This window comes from Pseudopipra pipra, chromosome 9 (assembly GCF_036250125.1).
Source record: "Pseudopipra pipra isolate bDixPip1 chromosome 9, bDixPip1.hap1, whole genome shotgun sequence".
Lineage (NCBI taxonomy): Eukaryota > Metazoa > Chordata > Aves > Passeriformes > Pipridae > Pseudopipra > Pseudopipra pipra.
The window spans coordinates 3,905,438-3,922,056 of NC_087557.1; the positions used below are offsets into that span (position 1 = coordinate 3,905,438).

At 44.7% G+C, this 16,619-nt stretch overlaps 1 protein-coding gene across 3 annotated transcripts in view; it reads left to right on the forward strand.

Moving 5' to 3' along the window:
• The first annotated feature begins 26 nt into the window (after positions 1-26).
• Positions 27-16,619, forward strand: part of RASAL2 (RAS protein activator like 2) — a 164,917-nt gene continuing 148,324 nt past the window's right edge. For 2 of the 3 annotated variants that reach the window (XM_064664159.1, XM_064664160.1), the window contains exon 1: positions 27-267. In XM_064664159.1, coding sequence (XP_064520229.1) covers positions 108-267 — 160 coding nt within the window. In that variant the 5' untranslated portion in view covers positions 27-107. The remainder of the gene's footprint in view (positions 268-16,619) is intronic. The other variant, XM_064664161.1, reaches the window with a different exon arrangement.

Sequence of the window (16,619 nt, forward strand, 5' to 3'; positions counted from 1 at the left end):
GGAAGGGGCGGGACGCGGGGATGGAGCCGCGCTGAAGGCGAAGCGCGGCCGGGGCGCAGCGCGGGCGGCGGCGGCGCCTCCTCATCCCCCCCTCCCCAGTTCCCAGCATGGAGGCGCCCCCGGGAGCGGCGGGCGAGCCGGCGGGATGGGCGGCGGAGGCTTTCGCGGAGCCAGAGCCCGGCGCGGAGGAGCTGGAGGCGGGCGGCGCGCTGGACCGCGTCCTGCGGGAGTCGGTCTGCCAGCAGCAGGGCTGGGTCCGCGTCTACGGTGAGAGGGGCGCCGGGGCGGGGAGCGGCGGAAAACTTCCCGGCCCCAACTTCTTTCTTCCTTTATTTTCTCCCCGCTGCCGGAGCTCCCGAGTCTCTTTACCCTCCCCACCTCCCTTCCCGGAGCCGCCGGTTCACCGCAGCCCGCGCCTTCCCCTGTGGCGGGGTGCGGGATGCTGCGGTGTGGGATCCGCGTCCAAGCCTTTTGTGTGCCCGCGGTCCCGGGATGCGGGTGCCGGCGGGGCTGAGCGCTGCCGTCTCTAATTAGCATTAATGAGGTACTGAGGGCCTGGGAGGTGCTGATACGGTGGGTCCCGTCGCCCCAGACTTACTGGTCTGTGTTGAATTGGCACGTTTATTATTCATAAAAGGGATGTTAAAGTCTCTAGCAGTGCAGGACGCGGGGTTGTTTCCCCTTCTTTGTCAAACTCTCCCTGGTATGTAACCTTTTAAAATTAGCTTGATTTATGTGGCCTGGCCTCTGGTTTGTTTAGGCTCCCACAGCTGAAGTGCAGTCGGGCTTAATCTCTCCATCAGCACCTAAATAGTGGAAATTCTGTTTTATCTCGTCCTTGTCTCTCCCTCTTGTTTGTCTTGGTAATCTAACGATAATTACTCCCAGGCTTCAGAGTGAAGAGCACTGCTGGCAGTATCTTGTTTTCCCTCCTGTAACAAATTTGATGGTCAAGCCTTGAAAAGGCGCCAGTTGTGATGTGTGCTCGTGTTACCTTTGTCTAATATTGTTATTGTTGCCCCATCCCTGGAAGTGTTCAAGGCCAGGCTGGAAGGGGCTCGGAGCAACCTGGTCTGGTGGAAGGTGTCCCTGTCTCTGGCAAGGGGTTGGAATGAGATGAGCTTTAAAGTCCCTTCCAACCCAAACTGTTCTGTGTTTCCATGATTGTGGAGAACCTGTAAAACCACTTTTTTATTGGTACTTTTTCACATCAGACCCTGTCACTCTGATGATTGTTCCTGTCGTTTTCCTCCCCTGCCCTGAATCCCAATGAGATTCCCCAGGTTTTCCCTGCCCTGTAAAACTAGAAGCAAATGCTCTCTGTTACCCGTGTCATTGATCTGTTACTGGTTGCATTATTCCTGAAACACAAAGATGACATGAATAAGTTATCTGCAAGAACTCTGCTGTGTTTCTTGCCTGATGACAGGTAATTATTGTGAATACCACCAGCCTGAGCCTTTGCACATATCCAATGAGGAAGATCAGGCTGCAGCTTTTCTGGAGAGCATGGTCTGTTCAAAGACCTTTGTGTTTATTTTGGAAGCTTGAAAAGCTGGTGCGGTGGGACAGAGTTGTCTGTCTACTTTCTGTCTGGTGCATCAATGAGTGAAGTTATACTTAGCACAATTAATTGTAATAGAAGTTTGGGATTTTTAGTAATTTCTACTGTGTCTAGCTCGCTGCTTCTTGCTTTTGTTAATCCCAGCCTAAAGCTGAGACTATAAAATGCAGCTTTCCACAAAAATACCTCTCTGCTGCTGTCAAGGGTTGCTCCAAAGAAAGCAGATTGCCTTCAGGTGGTTTGTTTGTTGAAAACACTTTCTAGAGGTAAAATGAGAATGTACTTAAGAAGAGGTTGTCTGGCACTGGGCTATCTGATTGTTACCCAAGGTTGTATCTTCCATGAGTGGAAGCAGGAATGCGGTTTCAAAATTAGCCACAGTGAGGAACATTGCTTGTTGATAAAGTCATATGTTGTGATGTGTTTGTAGTCTGACACTAACGTGTAGATAAATAGGAAAAAAATTCCCTGTGACGGGGCCCAGCCAGCTCACAGGCTATAAAAATCAGGGTAGACTTCAAGCATGTAAAAATACATCTCGTAGCCCAAGGACAATAACTAATTATTCCTAGTCTGTGTTTAGAAACAGCTCATTATCCCTCTCCCTCATAAAGAATCTGATGGAGTAGTGTCTTCTCTCCTTCCCTAAGATATTGCCATTGGATTAGCTACTATTTGTTTGTTTCCTCCTGCTTATTAGCCTTTTTTTTCTTTGCATGAGCACATCTGGAGAAGTTTGCAGACAGTGAATCAAGCTGAAACTGTGCCACGTTTGTGCACAGCTAAATATGGGTTACAATCCTATGAGTGACAAGTGTTATTCATAGGATTAAAAGTAAAGCCTTGCACAGTTGTTTGAGGAACCACAGCAGCATAGCGAAAGAAAACAGGAGCAGAAAGCTTAGCCTTATTGTCTGTATTGTCTGATAAACAATGAGAACACTAACACTAATTATTTCACCATGAATGGCTGGGGGAGGGAGGGAAGGAATATCGAGCACATGAGAAGTGGAGGAGCATTTTCTGGCACGGCAAGAAATGAAGCTTTTGATGTCATCACATTTCTTTTCCAACGTGTCTCTATGAACGTGGACCACTGCGTTGGGGAAGCTGCCCCAAGTGAAAGGTGACTGTCTGAAAAGTGGCCCAAGGAGTGGAAACGTGTATTTTAAAGAAAAAGGGTTCAGCAGGCGCTTGAAGACAGACAGCTGTTTATTTCTGTGTGGCTCTGCTCGGCAGTGGTGTGCCATCCACTTTGTGTCTATCCAGGGAGGTAATTACTGGCACGAGGGGAGCTGGTCTGGTTGCAGAGCCTGTAAAACTTCGTCTGTAAGCACAGAGAAAAGAATTCAGCAGTAAAGTCCTGTCATTACTGGTCTCTGTGGCTCGCCAGCAGCATGACAGTGATGTGAATACAGTAGGACTTTACAATGTCTGGGATGTGATTTCAGTGTGACACTGAGGTCTTGTCTGACTTCACTATGAGATCTAAATCACAGTCTGGCTATTTTTGCATTTCCTGCCTTAGCTGCACCAGTTCCAAGGGTGGCTGTTTCATTCTGCGTTCTGGAGGTTCGACAGCCTCTGCTTTAGGGAATTAGCCAGGACATTATCATGGAAATACAGTTTTCTTACTGAAGGACAGAGTTTGAAACATAATTAGGTTCCTCTAACCTGATGTTTGAGTAGTGGACAGGAACAGCAGATTTGCTCGTTGGAGTGGTAGGTTTAATTGCTCATGAAACACAAATCATGTGAGTGCTGTTAGATGATGTTTCCAAGAACTGGTTTTGACACACAAGTAATGTTTCTGTAAAATATGTATTGACATGTGTTCTGGGTGACAGCTTCCATTCAGACTCACGGCGTGTGTGTAACGGGTAGGAGGGAAGAGGTCTCTTGCCTGGATTAATGGTATGAATTTTTTTTCTCAGCACAAGGGATAACTGACTTTTGAAAGCACCCACCCGTGTTTCAAGGTCTTTTTCTCTACTCTTTGAAACAGGTTTTGGGAGGAGGAGGCAGGGGAATAATTGAACTCACAGCATTCTCAGAGCTAACTGTGAAAACAGAGTAATTACGTTGCCTGGTGTGGCTGACTGAACATCCATGGATTTTGTAGGAATGAATTCTAAAGCCAGCATCACAGTATTGGTGTTAAATGTTGCATGTGATGGGGGCAGAATGGGTTTTTGCCTGACTTACAGTCTGTGTCTAAACAGGTTGTAAACTTCTGTAACGGGTGGTTGTCAGATTTGTTCTTAATGTGCCTGCTCTGAGCTCACTGCAAACGCTCCTGTGCTAAAATTGCAGAAGAGTTGCTGAAATAGCACAGGGAAGGGTCTGTTCTTGAGTGTTCGTCCTATGAACAAGCATTGTTGCTCTGGGGTTTTATCTGGACTAGGAAATGTCTTTCTCTTTTACCAACAGTGCTAAATGATGATGGTTGTTGTAGAAACTCCAGTGCAGATCAGATATGGACATTTTCATCACCTTGTCCTCTAATCCTGCGGGCAGTCTGGAGACATTCCTCGCTGTCGGAATGAGCTTCCTCATCCCCCTTTCTCCTGACAGAAAGAGAAGCCTTTTCAAACACAGGCTAGAAGTGATCCATGCCTTTTCATGGATATTGATCTGCAGGTGGAGCTTTGCTGACTCTGACTCTAGAAAAAGCCCCAGACCCTGTGCAACCAGATGGAAACATCTCTTGGCTGCCTCAAGCCCGAGTTCCAGGCTTTTAAGTATTGGCCCTCAGAAAATACCAGGCTCAGGACTGAAGCCACGGTAATGCACACAGTGTCATGTGGAGACTGAAAAATAGCTGTGGCTCAGGCACTGAAGCATCTCCCAGTGAAATTCAGTTCAAAAGCCCAATTCCTGTGAATTATCCATTCCAGCAACCCGTTGTCTTCCTTGCTCAACTCTTTTATATCAATGACTCTGTTCTCAGGGGTTTCCGGTTCTTTATGGTTTTGTAGGTAGCTTGACACCTACCTTTTCTTTTTTGTTTTGTTTTTTTTTTTTTCTTCCTTTCTTTCATGTCTTGCAGTTGTATCTAAAAATGCTAAGACCCTCTCGCTTTGGATGAGCACCAACAGGCTTTGGTAACGAGGAGCATCTCGTCGTCCTCGTCAGCACATCCTCTCCTCCCAGCCCTGCTCGTGCTGCTGGCGGGCGTTTTCCGAGGTGTTCATGCGGGAATGTTGGGTGTGAGTCCCGCCTGCCCCTCCGGGCTCCACCCGAGCCCGTGGAGGTCCCACCAGGTGGCGGCATCTCCATTGCGGTGGTGCCGGACCTGCCGGGACGCCCCGGGATGCCCGAAACGCGCTGGGATATCGCCTCCTCTCCGCTCCCAAACCTTATGGCTGGCCCCTGCCAGCTCCGTTACAAGCAGCTGTGTGACAAGGGGGAGGTGGGAACAGTGTCTTTAATGTAAAAACCCCCAAAAGACTCGTAAACGAGGCGGGCTGATGGGTGAGGTGGCTGTTACAGAGGGTTTTCCCCTCCTTGAGGTGCGTGGGCTGGGTTTTGTCTGCTGCTGCATTTCTGACTGTGTGGAGCTGCAGTTCCCTGCAGGAGAACATTTGCTATTAGGCAAGATTTAGCTGCACCTGCACCTTAAATCCTGTTGAGACCCTTGGAAGGCTGGAAGGGAGCTGGAGAGCTGCAGGGTGAGTGCAGCCAGTCTCATGTTGGAAAGTGGAGAAGGTCAGTGTTCACCAGCGTTTCTTTCCCTTCAGATCAATAGGATTATTTTTAACTCGCCCAGAAAGTTGGTGCAAAAGCAGGCTTGGGAGATAAACCTCTTTGGGCTAGGAAATGTCATTTCCTGTGTGTTTGGACAATGCCTGCTGTGGTGATATCTGACCTTATCGTGGCCTTCAGGTACCGCGTTAAGGACAAACGCTAAATACCAAAGGCATAAAGCCTTTGTTCGTTTTGTTGAGATGATAAGTGACAGGGATTTCTAGTTGGAGCCCCTTTGTAAAAGGCAAAGTTTAATAAAAAACAAGGTTTTAAGTGACTGCATTTGCTACAGATGAAAAACAGTCCAGTGTGCTGTGGGCAGAGATGCTGCTTTCCCTTGCCAGCCAGCAGCAGGGAGTATCAAAAGATGTGAGTGAAGTGCTCTTACAGGTGATCTGCTCGTGCCTGCTCTGAGGCAGCTCCTCTGATAGCCCTTTGTGACTCCAGGGAATTTTTACAAGCATGCAGGGGGTGAATTATGGGTCCCGTGTGCCAGAGCAGCTATTGAATTGCTCATGTTCTTGTGCATTGGCAGTGGTGATTTGGAGGGCAGCTGAGGGCTGGATACAGCCTGTTTTCTTTTTGGTTGCTTTACTCCCAAACTTTATTGCAAAATTAGCCCTTTGACGTTCAAACTGCTAGCCCTTCCTCTTTTTAAGGAACATTTGTGTTAATTTATGCACAAATGGATTTTAAAAAAAAATTTTTTAGGAGTTTTTACCTGGACTCTTTCAGCTGGCTGTGTTGTGGCAAATGTTGCCTAGGTTACTAATTTATTAAGTCACTTAAATATTTGGAGGCATCAACAATAGTAGAGTGTGCTGGGGAAAATGAGGATGACATTATTTTAAAACACCAGTTTCCTGACTCCTGTATTTCAGTCACACGATTTATCTCTGGCTAAACATTTTCATGTGGTGCTGTTTCCTATTTTTAAACAATAGGGGAAAAAAAAGGGAAGATAAGAAGAGCGTAACTGTGACCCATTGACTTATTATGAGATCATGGATTCCTTTTAACTGATATTTATAGATTTTTATAAAAAAAAATAGCTGAAATTGCAGCGTTTTCTGGCGTATATGCCTTTTTAGCCCCAGGGTCAGAAGTTAGGCTCTCATCTGAATTCTTTCGAAATCCTTTGTGAACACATAGTAATCATGGAAATACAAATTGTATCTGCAAGGAAAGTAACCAAGTGAAAGGAAAAATTACTGCATTTTGGTTTGTAAACTTCTCACAAAGTCCTTTGAGTGCTTTGACACCCTCCTGTCTCAGAAAGCCTTTATAAAAGTGATCAGGAGGGAACAGCGTTTGTTAATTCTCTTTAATGGGGTTTGAAAAGGTCAGAAAACGTAGAAAGGCTCTTCTCCAAGAACTGGGATTATTTTTAATTATAAAGCAAGTGGGAGCAGTGCGAGTAATGAGCTCTTGGAGGTGAAGGGGGTCTTTGCATTAAGTAAATGTAAAACCAAGTCCTGGATTTAGATCCTTTATTATCTAAAGGGATTTTTGTGTTTTTTTTTTTCTTTTACAACTGGGGATACCCCATTAGAAATTAGCTCTTACACTGCAAGCACTGGCAGGCACTTAGTTAAACACATTAATTCTGCGAACTGTGGGAAAACGACACCCATTTCAGCAGATGTTGCCGTGCGTCTGGTGCGGATTTGCATAAGAATGCACATGCTTCTCTGTGAGTTTCTGGCTTGATTAAAATTTGCAGGCACCTTTTCTCTTCCCCTAGTGCCGTGTCTGCATTCTTGGATATTAATGGTTTAATTGAAAATACCCCGGTTTTCTCCTGCGTTGGGATAATTCGTTCTATTTACGTGGTGCTGCGCTGTAGATGCGCCTGGTGTTGTACAGACAGAGGCTGCTTTGCTTGTCTTTTGGAATTTGTAGCCTGGACCGGAGAAGAAAGGATATAGAAAACATAACAAATGGCAAGTGTGTTTGGAAGTGGATGGAGGATTACACGGTGGAGTATCAGGAGCTGCGAGGGGATTGTGTGTATTCAGTCCTGGCTTCCAAGGAGGTGTGGGAATGGAAACCCGTACAGTGGGGAGAGGAAGAGAAGTGTTGAGGAATCTGTGACTAAAAATGATCTCAGACTTAATCCCTCCCAATGTTAGGCTTTCATGTAACAGTCCGAAAGATTCAGCAGGAGCTCTTCGCCTCGGTCCTGTTCCCAGTCTGGATGGCATGAAAAAAGCATGGAAAATTCTCTTTTAGATATTGTAGCATTAATTCTGAGAGAGCTTTCCATACTCTGATAACAGGGAATTGAAGCAAGGTACTGGGAGGCAGGAGATTGGAAGAGAGGATGAGAACTTGTGTTTTGATGTGAAGTTTACTACAAGGAGAGAGGAACTTGACATGAAATTTCCTATATGGAGTGAGAAACTTCCGGGGAATTGACAGTTTGCGTTCATGACATCCACATGTAAACAAACAAAGCCCACCACCACCTGCTGGGGCTTCAGGAGCTGTTTTGTGTCAGCGCTGCTTTTAGGGCTTTTTTTGGCATGAAGGAACCAAAGGCAGTTTAGCAGTATTCCAGACAAAGCTTAACGCTCGAGGAATGCAGGTCTGGAGCTGTGGTGCTCCGTGTCTCCTGCTGGCCATGGCTTTGTGGAGGCCTGGGAGCCAGCAGAGCACTTTTGGGTTGGCCAGCACCCGAGGGAGCAGCATACCCTGCCAGATGAGTTAGCACTGCCTGCATGCAGCACCTCCAGCTTGGTCCTTTTATCAGCTGCAAGGTATTCTGTGGTGTGGAAGTGAGAAGGAAAGGGGGGAAACACTCTTAAGGCAGCGGGGGCTGCAGGGCTGTTGTTGGATGGCAGTGACCCAGCTTGCACCAACAACATCTTTGAGCTCTCCTGCAAGAGCACTGATGTTCCCTAGCTGTGGAATAGCAACGTTCGTGTTTATCTGAATAAGCTGGGAAGCCTGGACACTCATGACATATCCATTTTTTGGGATATCCTTCACAGGAGATCTTACAGTGGCTACATGGAATATAACAGTGTTTAATAATATAACTGCGTTTTTCCTCTTGGGAAGCACATCCTCCTTTGCTAGCGAGGGTTTGGAGGAAACACAGATGGGTTTGGTACTTCTGAAGGGGTTTGTATTCAATCTTTGGTCCTTGAATTGCAGATAGAGTTAAAAACCTGCCTGCTTTCTTCAGCTTCTCATTGCTTGAGTCAGTGGATTGGCTTGAGATAAGCGGCGGTAATTCACACCCTCATTTAGCTGACTCTTTAGTGCACTGATACCCGCCTCGACAAGATAGGGTACAAATGCCGCACCAGTCAGCACCCTGCGTGCCACCAGGCTTCCAGGGAAATGTGTGGAGAGCAGCAGTAGCTGAATCCGGGCCTTGAATCTCATTAAGAAATTAAATGATCGCTTTGCTTCAGTTCTCTGTTCCATTTTGTCCCAGCGAATGGTGGCTGCTTCGTTAATAATTCCGGGCTCAAAGGAGGAAGGAGCAGCTTCGCTCACTCGCACCATTCATTGCCTTGCTGTGTGAGCACATCCAGGGCAGTAATGGTTTTATTGGGAGAGGGCTGCTCTGACCTGGGAAGGTGAGGGAACGAGGCACAAGTAGGTCAGATAACTTGTCCAAGGACATACAAGAAACTTGGCAAGAGAAGCCAGATCTCCTGAGACACCTACAGTGCTTTGCTTGCATGCTTTCGCTTGCATTGCTTTGTGTTTGGGGTACCTTTAAGCCTGCTGCTGTACTTGGATCCTCTGTGACTATTAATAATCCTCTCAAATACCCTATTAGCTGTCAGATCTGTAGGTCAGCAGGGTAAGATGCTCTCAGAGGGGAGACTTTCATTCAGGTGATTACATCTTACTCCTTTTTTTTTTTTCTTTTTTTTTTCTTTTCCTTTTTTTTTTTCTTTCTTTTCCCCAAAAAAGCCAAGGGTAGAGTTTTACTGACCTTCAAAATGTAATAAATTTTTCTCCCTACAGTGTGATAGCAGGCTGGACTGCTGGTATGAAGGAATTTGGATAGCCAGCACTGATTAACTGCTCTTAATTTGTGAGCAGGGTCAGGTGTTTGCCTAAATCATTATTTTCAAGTAAGTAACTCTTCAATGTAGACTGGGGGAAGAAAATATATCACAGATTGAGACTGGAAAACCACAGAGCAATGATTAAACCACCTCAAGCTCCAACATCCTTCCCATGGCATTTGAGACCCAGTGCCACTGAGAAACACAGGTTTTGTTTGATTTGCCAACATTTCACTGATCCATAGTAGTTTTCTATCTTAGGGATTTTATCTTAAGAGTACAGTGCAGTGCAGGCACTAGGAAAGAAGTGGAGACAAAAAGCTTCCTGAGAAGATGTTTATTTACATTATGAGGCTATATTTCAGGCTGTACAGACAAGCTGCTGCCTTCTCTGGGTTTCCTACTCTCTTGAATATACTGGAACACGTACACCACGCACCAAAAAAACAATGTGCTCACACTTGCTAGGAAATCATTAGACTTCCTCATCAAATAATACTAAGTATTTCCTATTTTGAGGTATGTTTCTGTAATTATTTTCCATCTTTTTTTTTTTTTTGTTGTTCAGGGTGGTTGGGTGGTTGATAGGTTATCTTGGAAAATAAGACATCAGGAAGGTAATCAACATCTTTCTAAAACAGGTTTAGGAAGATTTATCTTCTAGATGGCATAGGCTTATGGGGTCTCTTTGTCTCTGACAGCACTTGCCTAGGATGCCAGTGAGGTGTGGGGTGATGGATTACCCTGCTGAATGGATTTCATGGGGTCCTTCCCTGAATCCTTCCATTAGCTAAGGAAGGCCTTGCTCACTGAAGTTTTCAAACAGCCTCAACTGCTTGGAGATAACGAGTTTTATATCCCATATAGTGAGGTAGCAAAAAAGTTTTATAGTCTTGCCATAAATATTTATGTCAGTTTTCTTTCCCATACCCTTGGCTGGCCACTCCTCTGCTCGAAGAAGCTCCTCTGGTTGTTCCTGTCAAGCTCTGTCAGCAGCAGCACAGCAGTATGAACAGAGGCCATTTCTAACTCAGCTATCCTCATTTTGATTCTAGTGGTTGCTCATTTCTCAATTTATAACCATTAAATCATTATAGCCATTAAATCAAATTGAAGAAGAAAGCCCCTTTTTTTTTTTTTGTCAGCCCAGACAGGCTTTACAGACGGAAGTTCAGCATTTTCCGCTCTAATTTCTTTTTTTTTTTTTTTTGGACTTACTAATAGGGAAGTCAGGAATGTGAAGTAAACAGCCTCTGTTCGCAGAAATGATGAATGTGCAGGAGAAGGGAAGGATGATAAGAAGGAAACAAATATTTTTTTAATTCCAGACCGGTGCTGGAAATGGGGAATTTTCATGTCGTAAAAGTCAAAATATGTCTGAAGCTTTGCTGGAAAAGAATTGGAGAGGAATGCAGTAGTAACAGTTTAAACCTAAGTAGTATGAAAAGGCATTAATCTTCCCAATTCTGGCATAACTTGTTCTGCCTTTTTTTTTTTTGTCAGAACACATTGGCTTTTTTTGTGTTAAAAACCAGAAAAGGGGGAAAATACAAAAACTGTCTGAAAGTGCAGCGTGGCTGTCAATGATAAATGTGTGTTTGGTGTAAGAGCAGCACTCACCTGAATCACTGTTCTCAAAGTTCTCTGGCTCCCGATTTCATCAGGGTGTTTGGCCGGTTATCTCGAAATGTGCATTTTATTAATTTGGGTTTAATGGCTCTCTTGGCACCTTTAACCTGATCTTATATATAATGGTGATATAATGATACATTGTCAGTTATGCCTAATTATTACATGCCCTAGCCAGTGAGTAGCTGTGAATTATCCATAACTAAAAAGGTGGTTATCTCCATAGTCCTATGTTTTGACTTATATTTAAAAAAAAAAGTTTAGGCCCTGTCAACATGAAGAATTTGAAGTGCAATAGCTACTACTATCCAAAGACCATAAATGTTTTCCTTGCATCCAAACCCCTTCTCGGGATGGGCTGGAAACCGGACAGCCTGGGGCACAGCAAGAGCTCTGATGGGAGTGAAGGTAGTTTCCCATATGAGCAGATTCCTGTAAACAGGTGCCAAGAATTAAATTGACCTGCTTCTTCCTTGCTGAGAAACTGCTTGCTATGATTGCAGGTTACATTAGCTTTGATGTTTCATTAACATTTTGGGGAAAAAAAAGGTGAGAGTGGACTGCTGGGCCCTAGTTCTCCCTGCATTCAAGCTGATCTGCAGGATTATCAGAGATATCTGCTGGCCAGACCATGAGGTCTCCTGGCTGACAGACCCAGCCAGTTGTAGAACATAACCAGCACACCTGTTTACAGATCATTCTGTACCTAGATGGCTTCAAGATAACTTGGGGGTGAATCTCAAATTGAAACTGTGGTGACAGAGGGGTATTGGGGGTTTGATGCCCAGCAACATAAATCTTTGCTGTCAGGTCTGCTATGGTTGGTGATGGAGTTCAGTAAGGTTATCACGAGTTCAGTCTAAAAAGCATGCAATTAAGTTTAAAACTTAGAGGAGCTTTGCAGACTTACAAAGGAAAAGCTGCAGTGTATCACTTACAGCGTGCTTAAATTTCATCCATTTCATCAGCTTACCAGTCAAAATGTACTTCTGATTTCCATTTATAATAACAACTCGATTCTGCAGCTGACACAGGATCCCTCCCTGTTTTGTTTCCAGATTTTATTGATGTGGCTTCTTGGTGACCTACTTGCACTGCTTTAAGGTTGCTTTTTTTCATTCCTTTCCAAAAGGAAGTGCCTTCCATGAGAAATGTTAGAAGCTCACTAGGCAGTCGTTAATACTGGGAGATGAAAACCTGGACCAGGCTGAGTGGCCTTCTGCCTACACCCAGGATAGATGACACGACTGACTCTTGGGGACTTTCCTTCCTAAGCTCTGTTGCTGACCATTCTGAGACCCTGGAGGTGGGTGTTTGGAGAATTAGGGAAGGAAATGCCTGCATTTCCTTGGAGCTCTCATTACTCATGACTGGAATTGGTTAGCTCTGTGACTCTTGAGGGCACTGTGTTGGCCTCTTGCCCTTGCAGGGGCCAGCAGTGTGTCATGTGCTTATTACTTAAGCACTTGCACAGCTGGAGGGAGGAACATCCCAGTTCTTACTCCTTTTACTCATTCTGGGTATTCTTCCTTTGCATTGCTCCCAGTGTTGTTTTTTTTCCTGTAGTTTCCATTGGTGGTGGTGATTCAGTTTGAGGCTTAGCTATATCTCTCTTCAATTAGTGGTGCCTTTGCTTTTTGTCTGGGGCAGGAGGTATGTGCTTACTTCTTTGTGGGCACACTTAAAGGCCAGTTACTGGGATGCAGATGGGCAGTTTTCAGCAGATACATAACATTAGCTAAGTCGTGTGGAGGGCTTAATGCCTCATTGGAAAAAAATAATTCACTTGTGTAATTTCACAAAGCGGATGTAGCATTTGTAATCATCATCTCGTAAAACTGGCTGCTTTTCCCCCTCCTGCTGCATTTCACTCGGGTGTCATGTTGGTATAAACACTAGTTACCCTAAAGAAAAATCCACTTCAGTCCTTTTTCTGGAACCTTGGTGGCTTTTTGGTTTCCAGCAAAGGGTAGCCAGATTTATTTTTTTCATGTGTGTGTGTGGGCCTCTGTTATAAAATGAGCATGCTATTAATTTTAGCTGTGCAGTTATTGCTTGGAACAGCAAAGCAAACCATGAGGGAAACTGTTTTTGTGTGTGGAGGTGTCAAAGGAATTTCAACAAAGGTGACCGTTCAGCAACCATTAAGGTCTGGAGATGAGCTTGTGTTCACTCCACTGATGTTGGGTGTGCAGTGCCCTTAACCCTCTTAGGAAAACCTTTACCAGGAGGTGAATGGAGACCTTAAACTACAAGAGATGTTCACTGGTGCTGCAAGTAGCAAGGAATTGGAGGAGAAAGTTCTTGTAGCCCATTGGTGTAAGTCATAATCCTCACTGCCTTCCCTGTTGCCTTGTATCGTGTTTAACTGGACCTGGAAGTGGAGTTATGCTTGTAAATGGAGCGCTGGAAGAGGCTGAGGGCCTAAAAACACAGCTACAAGTAGCTGCACTGGAGTAATTCCCCTCGAAAGGCAACCTGGGGCATTGGGCTGAGCATGACCAGGGCTCTGAGGTTAAAGGAGCTGCGTGGGACTGGGGAGAAAATGCAGGATTCAGCAGCTGCTGGGGTGCCAGCTGCAGGACGGTGCCAAGCTGGGTTACCCAGCAGTTTACTGGATACACCAGCTATTTCTCCACGTTTCTCGCCAGCAGGATGCCGGGTGAAAGAGGAGTGGCGCTGTTTTTGTTGGAAGCAACCTCGGTACAAGAGGCCATGCGGGTCCAGAGGCATGGCATGTGAAAGCTGTTAGTGGTTTGCAGTGTTTTTAGGATGTTCTTTTTCTCCGGTTGAAATATCCACCAATGCAAGTGAAACATCAGCGCCCACGAGGGATAGTACTGAGTTTTAGACCCCTTTTTTTTTTTTTTCTAATCTTGCCCTTCATCAGCAGATAGGAAACAATGAATGCAAATCTATTCCCCAACATGTGCAAATGCATTTTGTTGCTTGGAAGCTGAGCAGGAGCTCTGATGAATTATCAGCATCTGATTCCAGAGCTTTGACAATCTGCAATCTCCTTAATATTCTGACAAGCCACCGTGGGTATTATTCCTCTGTGTTTTTTCCTCTTTTGTATTCTTGAAACCCATATTGCAATCTGAATACTGTTGGTTTAGGATTAAAAGAGATATTGGCTGGGTCTATGATTTGCTCAGTTTTCCTCTGACAGCAGAAAGGGGGAGAGTGGATAGAATGATTCTCCTTCCCTCACAGTAGAACTGAAGCCTGAATTAGAAGCAGCTTTGAAAATTGAAGAGTTATCTGCTGTTCTGTTCATAATTGTGTCTAATATTGTGAGTAGCAAGGCACATAAATTATTCATGCGAGGAAGAAATCCTCAATAAATTTTTCTTGAGGAACCACAGCACTTCCAGGGAAAAAAACTTTTTTGCCTCTAAAGATTTTAAACAACTCTGCTCTGGATTCTCTGGCCAGGAGTATTATTCCAGTGACAGCCTATCTTTAGAAATAACTGCAGATTAATTTACGTGTGTTTTAAAATGTAGCTCGCTTACCCAGATGGCAATTAGATTCAAGTTAATGGTAATGTGGGATCTAGAGTAGCTCTCCAGCCTAAGGGCTGGCCATTTTTGCCATCCAGCTGTTTTCCAAATGATTTATTTCATTTTCCCACTTGGGTTCTTTGTCCCACCCCTCAGCTTCACTCTTGCTGCTCTCAGTGCAGTGTGGGAAGAACAGCTGCACTAAGCAGCTCCAATAAATGACTTTATTAGAATTAGAACTGTGTCTGCGTTACACTAATGCCAAAGGTCTTAGTTCATCTTGTAGCCTCTAAAACGGGTTGTCATTGTTTCCACACTGCCTGCACACGATGGGGAAAGACAGCTCTGACTCAGCCCCTGGATAAATGGGGATACAGGGAGCCGAGAGCCGCTGCCAGGAGATTTGTTCAGGCTTTGTCAGCGGCCAGAAATGTCTCTTTCCCCACTTATTGCACACTGAGTGTAACATGCAGACCTGCTTTCAAACAGCTCAGGAATAAGGATGAACTACCTTTCTGTCTGAATGATATAAAAATGTCCTTAAGCTTGAGGATTTAATGTGAAAATTCAGAGGAACAGACAAATGTTATCCTAGGACACAGCAAAGCCAGTGCACCATCTCAAAGCTGCAAGCTCTGCAGCATTCCTCGCTGAGAGAGAGAAAATGAAATGAAAAATCTTACTCTTTTCAGGTGTTCCAGTGAATAACAGGCTCATGAGTAGGGAGTTGCCTTTTGTTAGTTGTGGAGTAGCTCACATTTTGTATGGCATGATGAACATTCCTTGCTGCTTTTCCTGGTTCTTTGAACTTTTTGTAGCATTGGAGGTACCTGCTGAAGGCATTGGTGGTGTGTGCAATCCCAGGGAAGCCGTACCTGCAGTGTCCTGGAGATGGAGCACAGCAAGTCTTGGAGGTCAAACTCAACTCCAGGATCCACCTTGTTATGAAAAGTCTGGAGGAGGAGGTGCTTTATGGCACCTGGAGAGGCCTCACCAACAGGCTCCCTTGCTTGGGAGGAGGGTTCAATGGGAAATGCTGCCTCTGGGCTTCACTTTGAGGCTTCCCATCCTTTCATATCCGCTGGATCAGTGTCAACTGCTGCTTGTATTTGTCTGGCCTTTGGATCAAGAATGTTGGAAGCTCAGTGCAGAGGACCACCACTGGAGAAGCACAGTGCCCAAGTGGTGTGACTTCTGAGGGTAGTAGGGAAAAACATTTCCTCTTCTGCATTTTCTCATTTCTTCTATTTTATCTGTAGCTTGTTATTTTTCCAAATTAGTCTGTCTGTTCTACACCCACCATGGCTCCTTTTACAGTACAGCCCAAACAGCTTATTAACATCATTCTCACTTAATTTGTGAAGAAAGGATTATAAAGAGTACACTTTGTGTTAGTTGTCTTGTCAGCCTTATTTAACATCAGTACTTAAAGTATTTCACTGGAACATCTCCACCTTTATTGTTAACAAGTGGATGTTTTTGTGGCTGGTAGGCACAAGGTATGAGCTTCCATTCACACATCTCTGCTTTTTTGCTCTCACTCAAATACCAGTTGTTTCTTTAGAGTAACTTGCATAGTGGCAGAGTGGGTAGAAAAAAATGGGGTTTGATTTTTGTCCCTCCTAAGATGTACCTTTGTCTTGAAGAAAAGAGAAATTGGTATTTTTGAGCCAAATAATGTATTTTCAAATACACTGTGTTTGGTTTTAGGGTTTGGGTTTTTTTTAACTGTTCTACTTTTAACTGGAATTCTGTGGGTGAAGTGCTAGAATAAAACCCAGCAGCAGCTTGATGCTGTTCACCCACTCTGATGGTAAAGCAGAAGGAAAAATACCAAGGAAGCTGGGGAAATGGGCAGCAGCCCTGAAAATCCAAACTCCTCCTAATCCCTCCCTTATTCCATCGTGTTACTGCACTCTTAGGAGCTCACAGGCAGCCTGAAAGCAGAGGCCGAAGTTCTTCAAGGGAGATTTGACAAATCCACCTGTCAGTGTCACCAGACAACTGATTTATCATCCCTGACAAGTAGAAAATTGCTTTGACTTGTCTGCAGGACAAGTAAAATTTAGTAACAGTGATGGGTTATTTTAGAAATTGTCACGACCATGTAAATCCTGTTATCTCTGTAACCCAACACTAGCA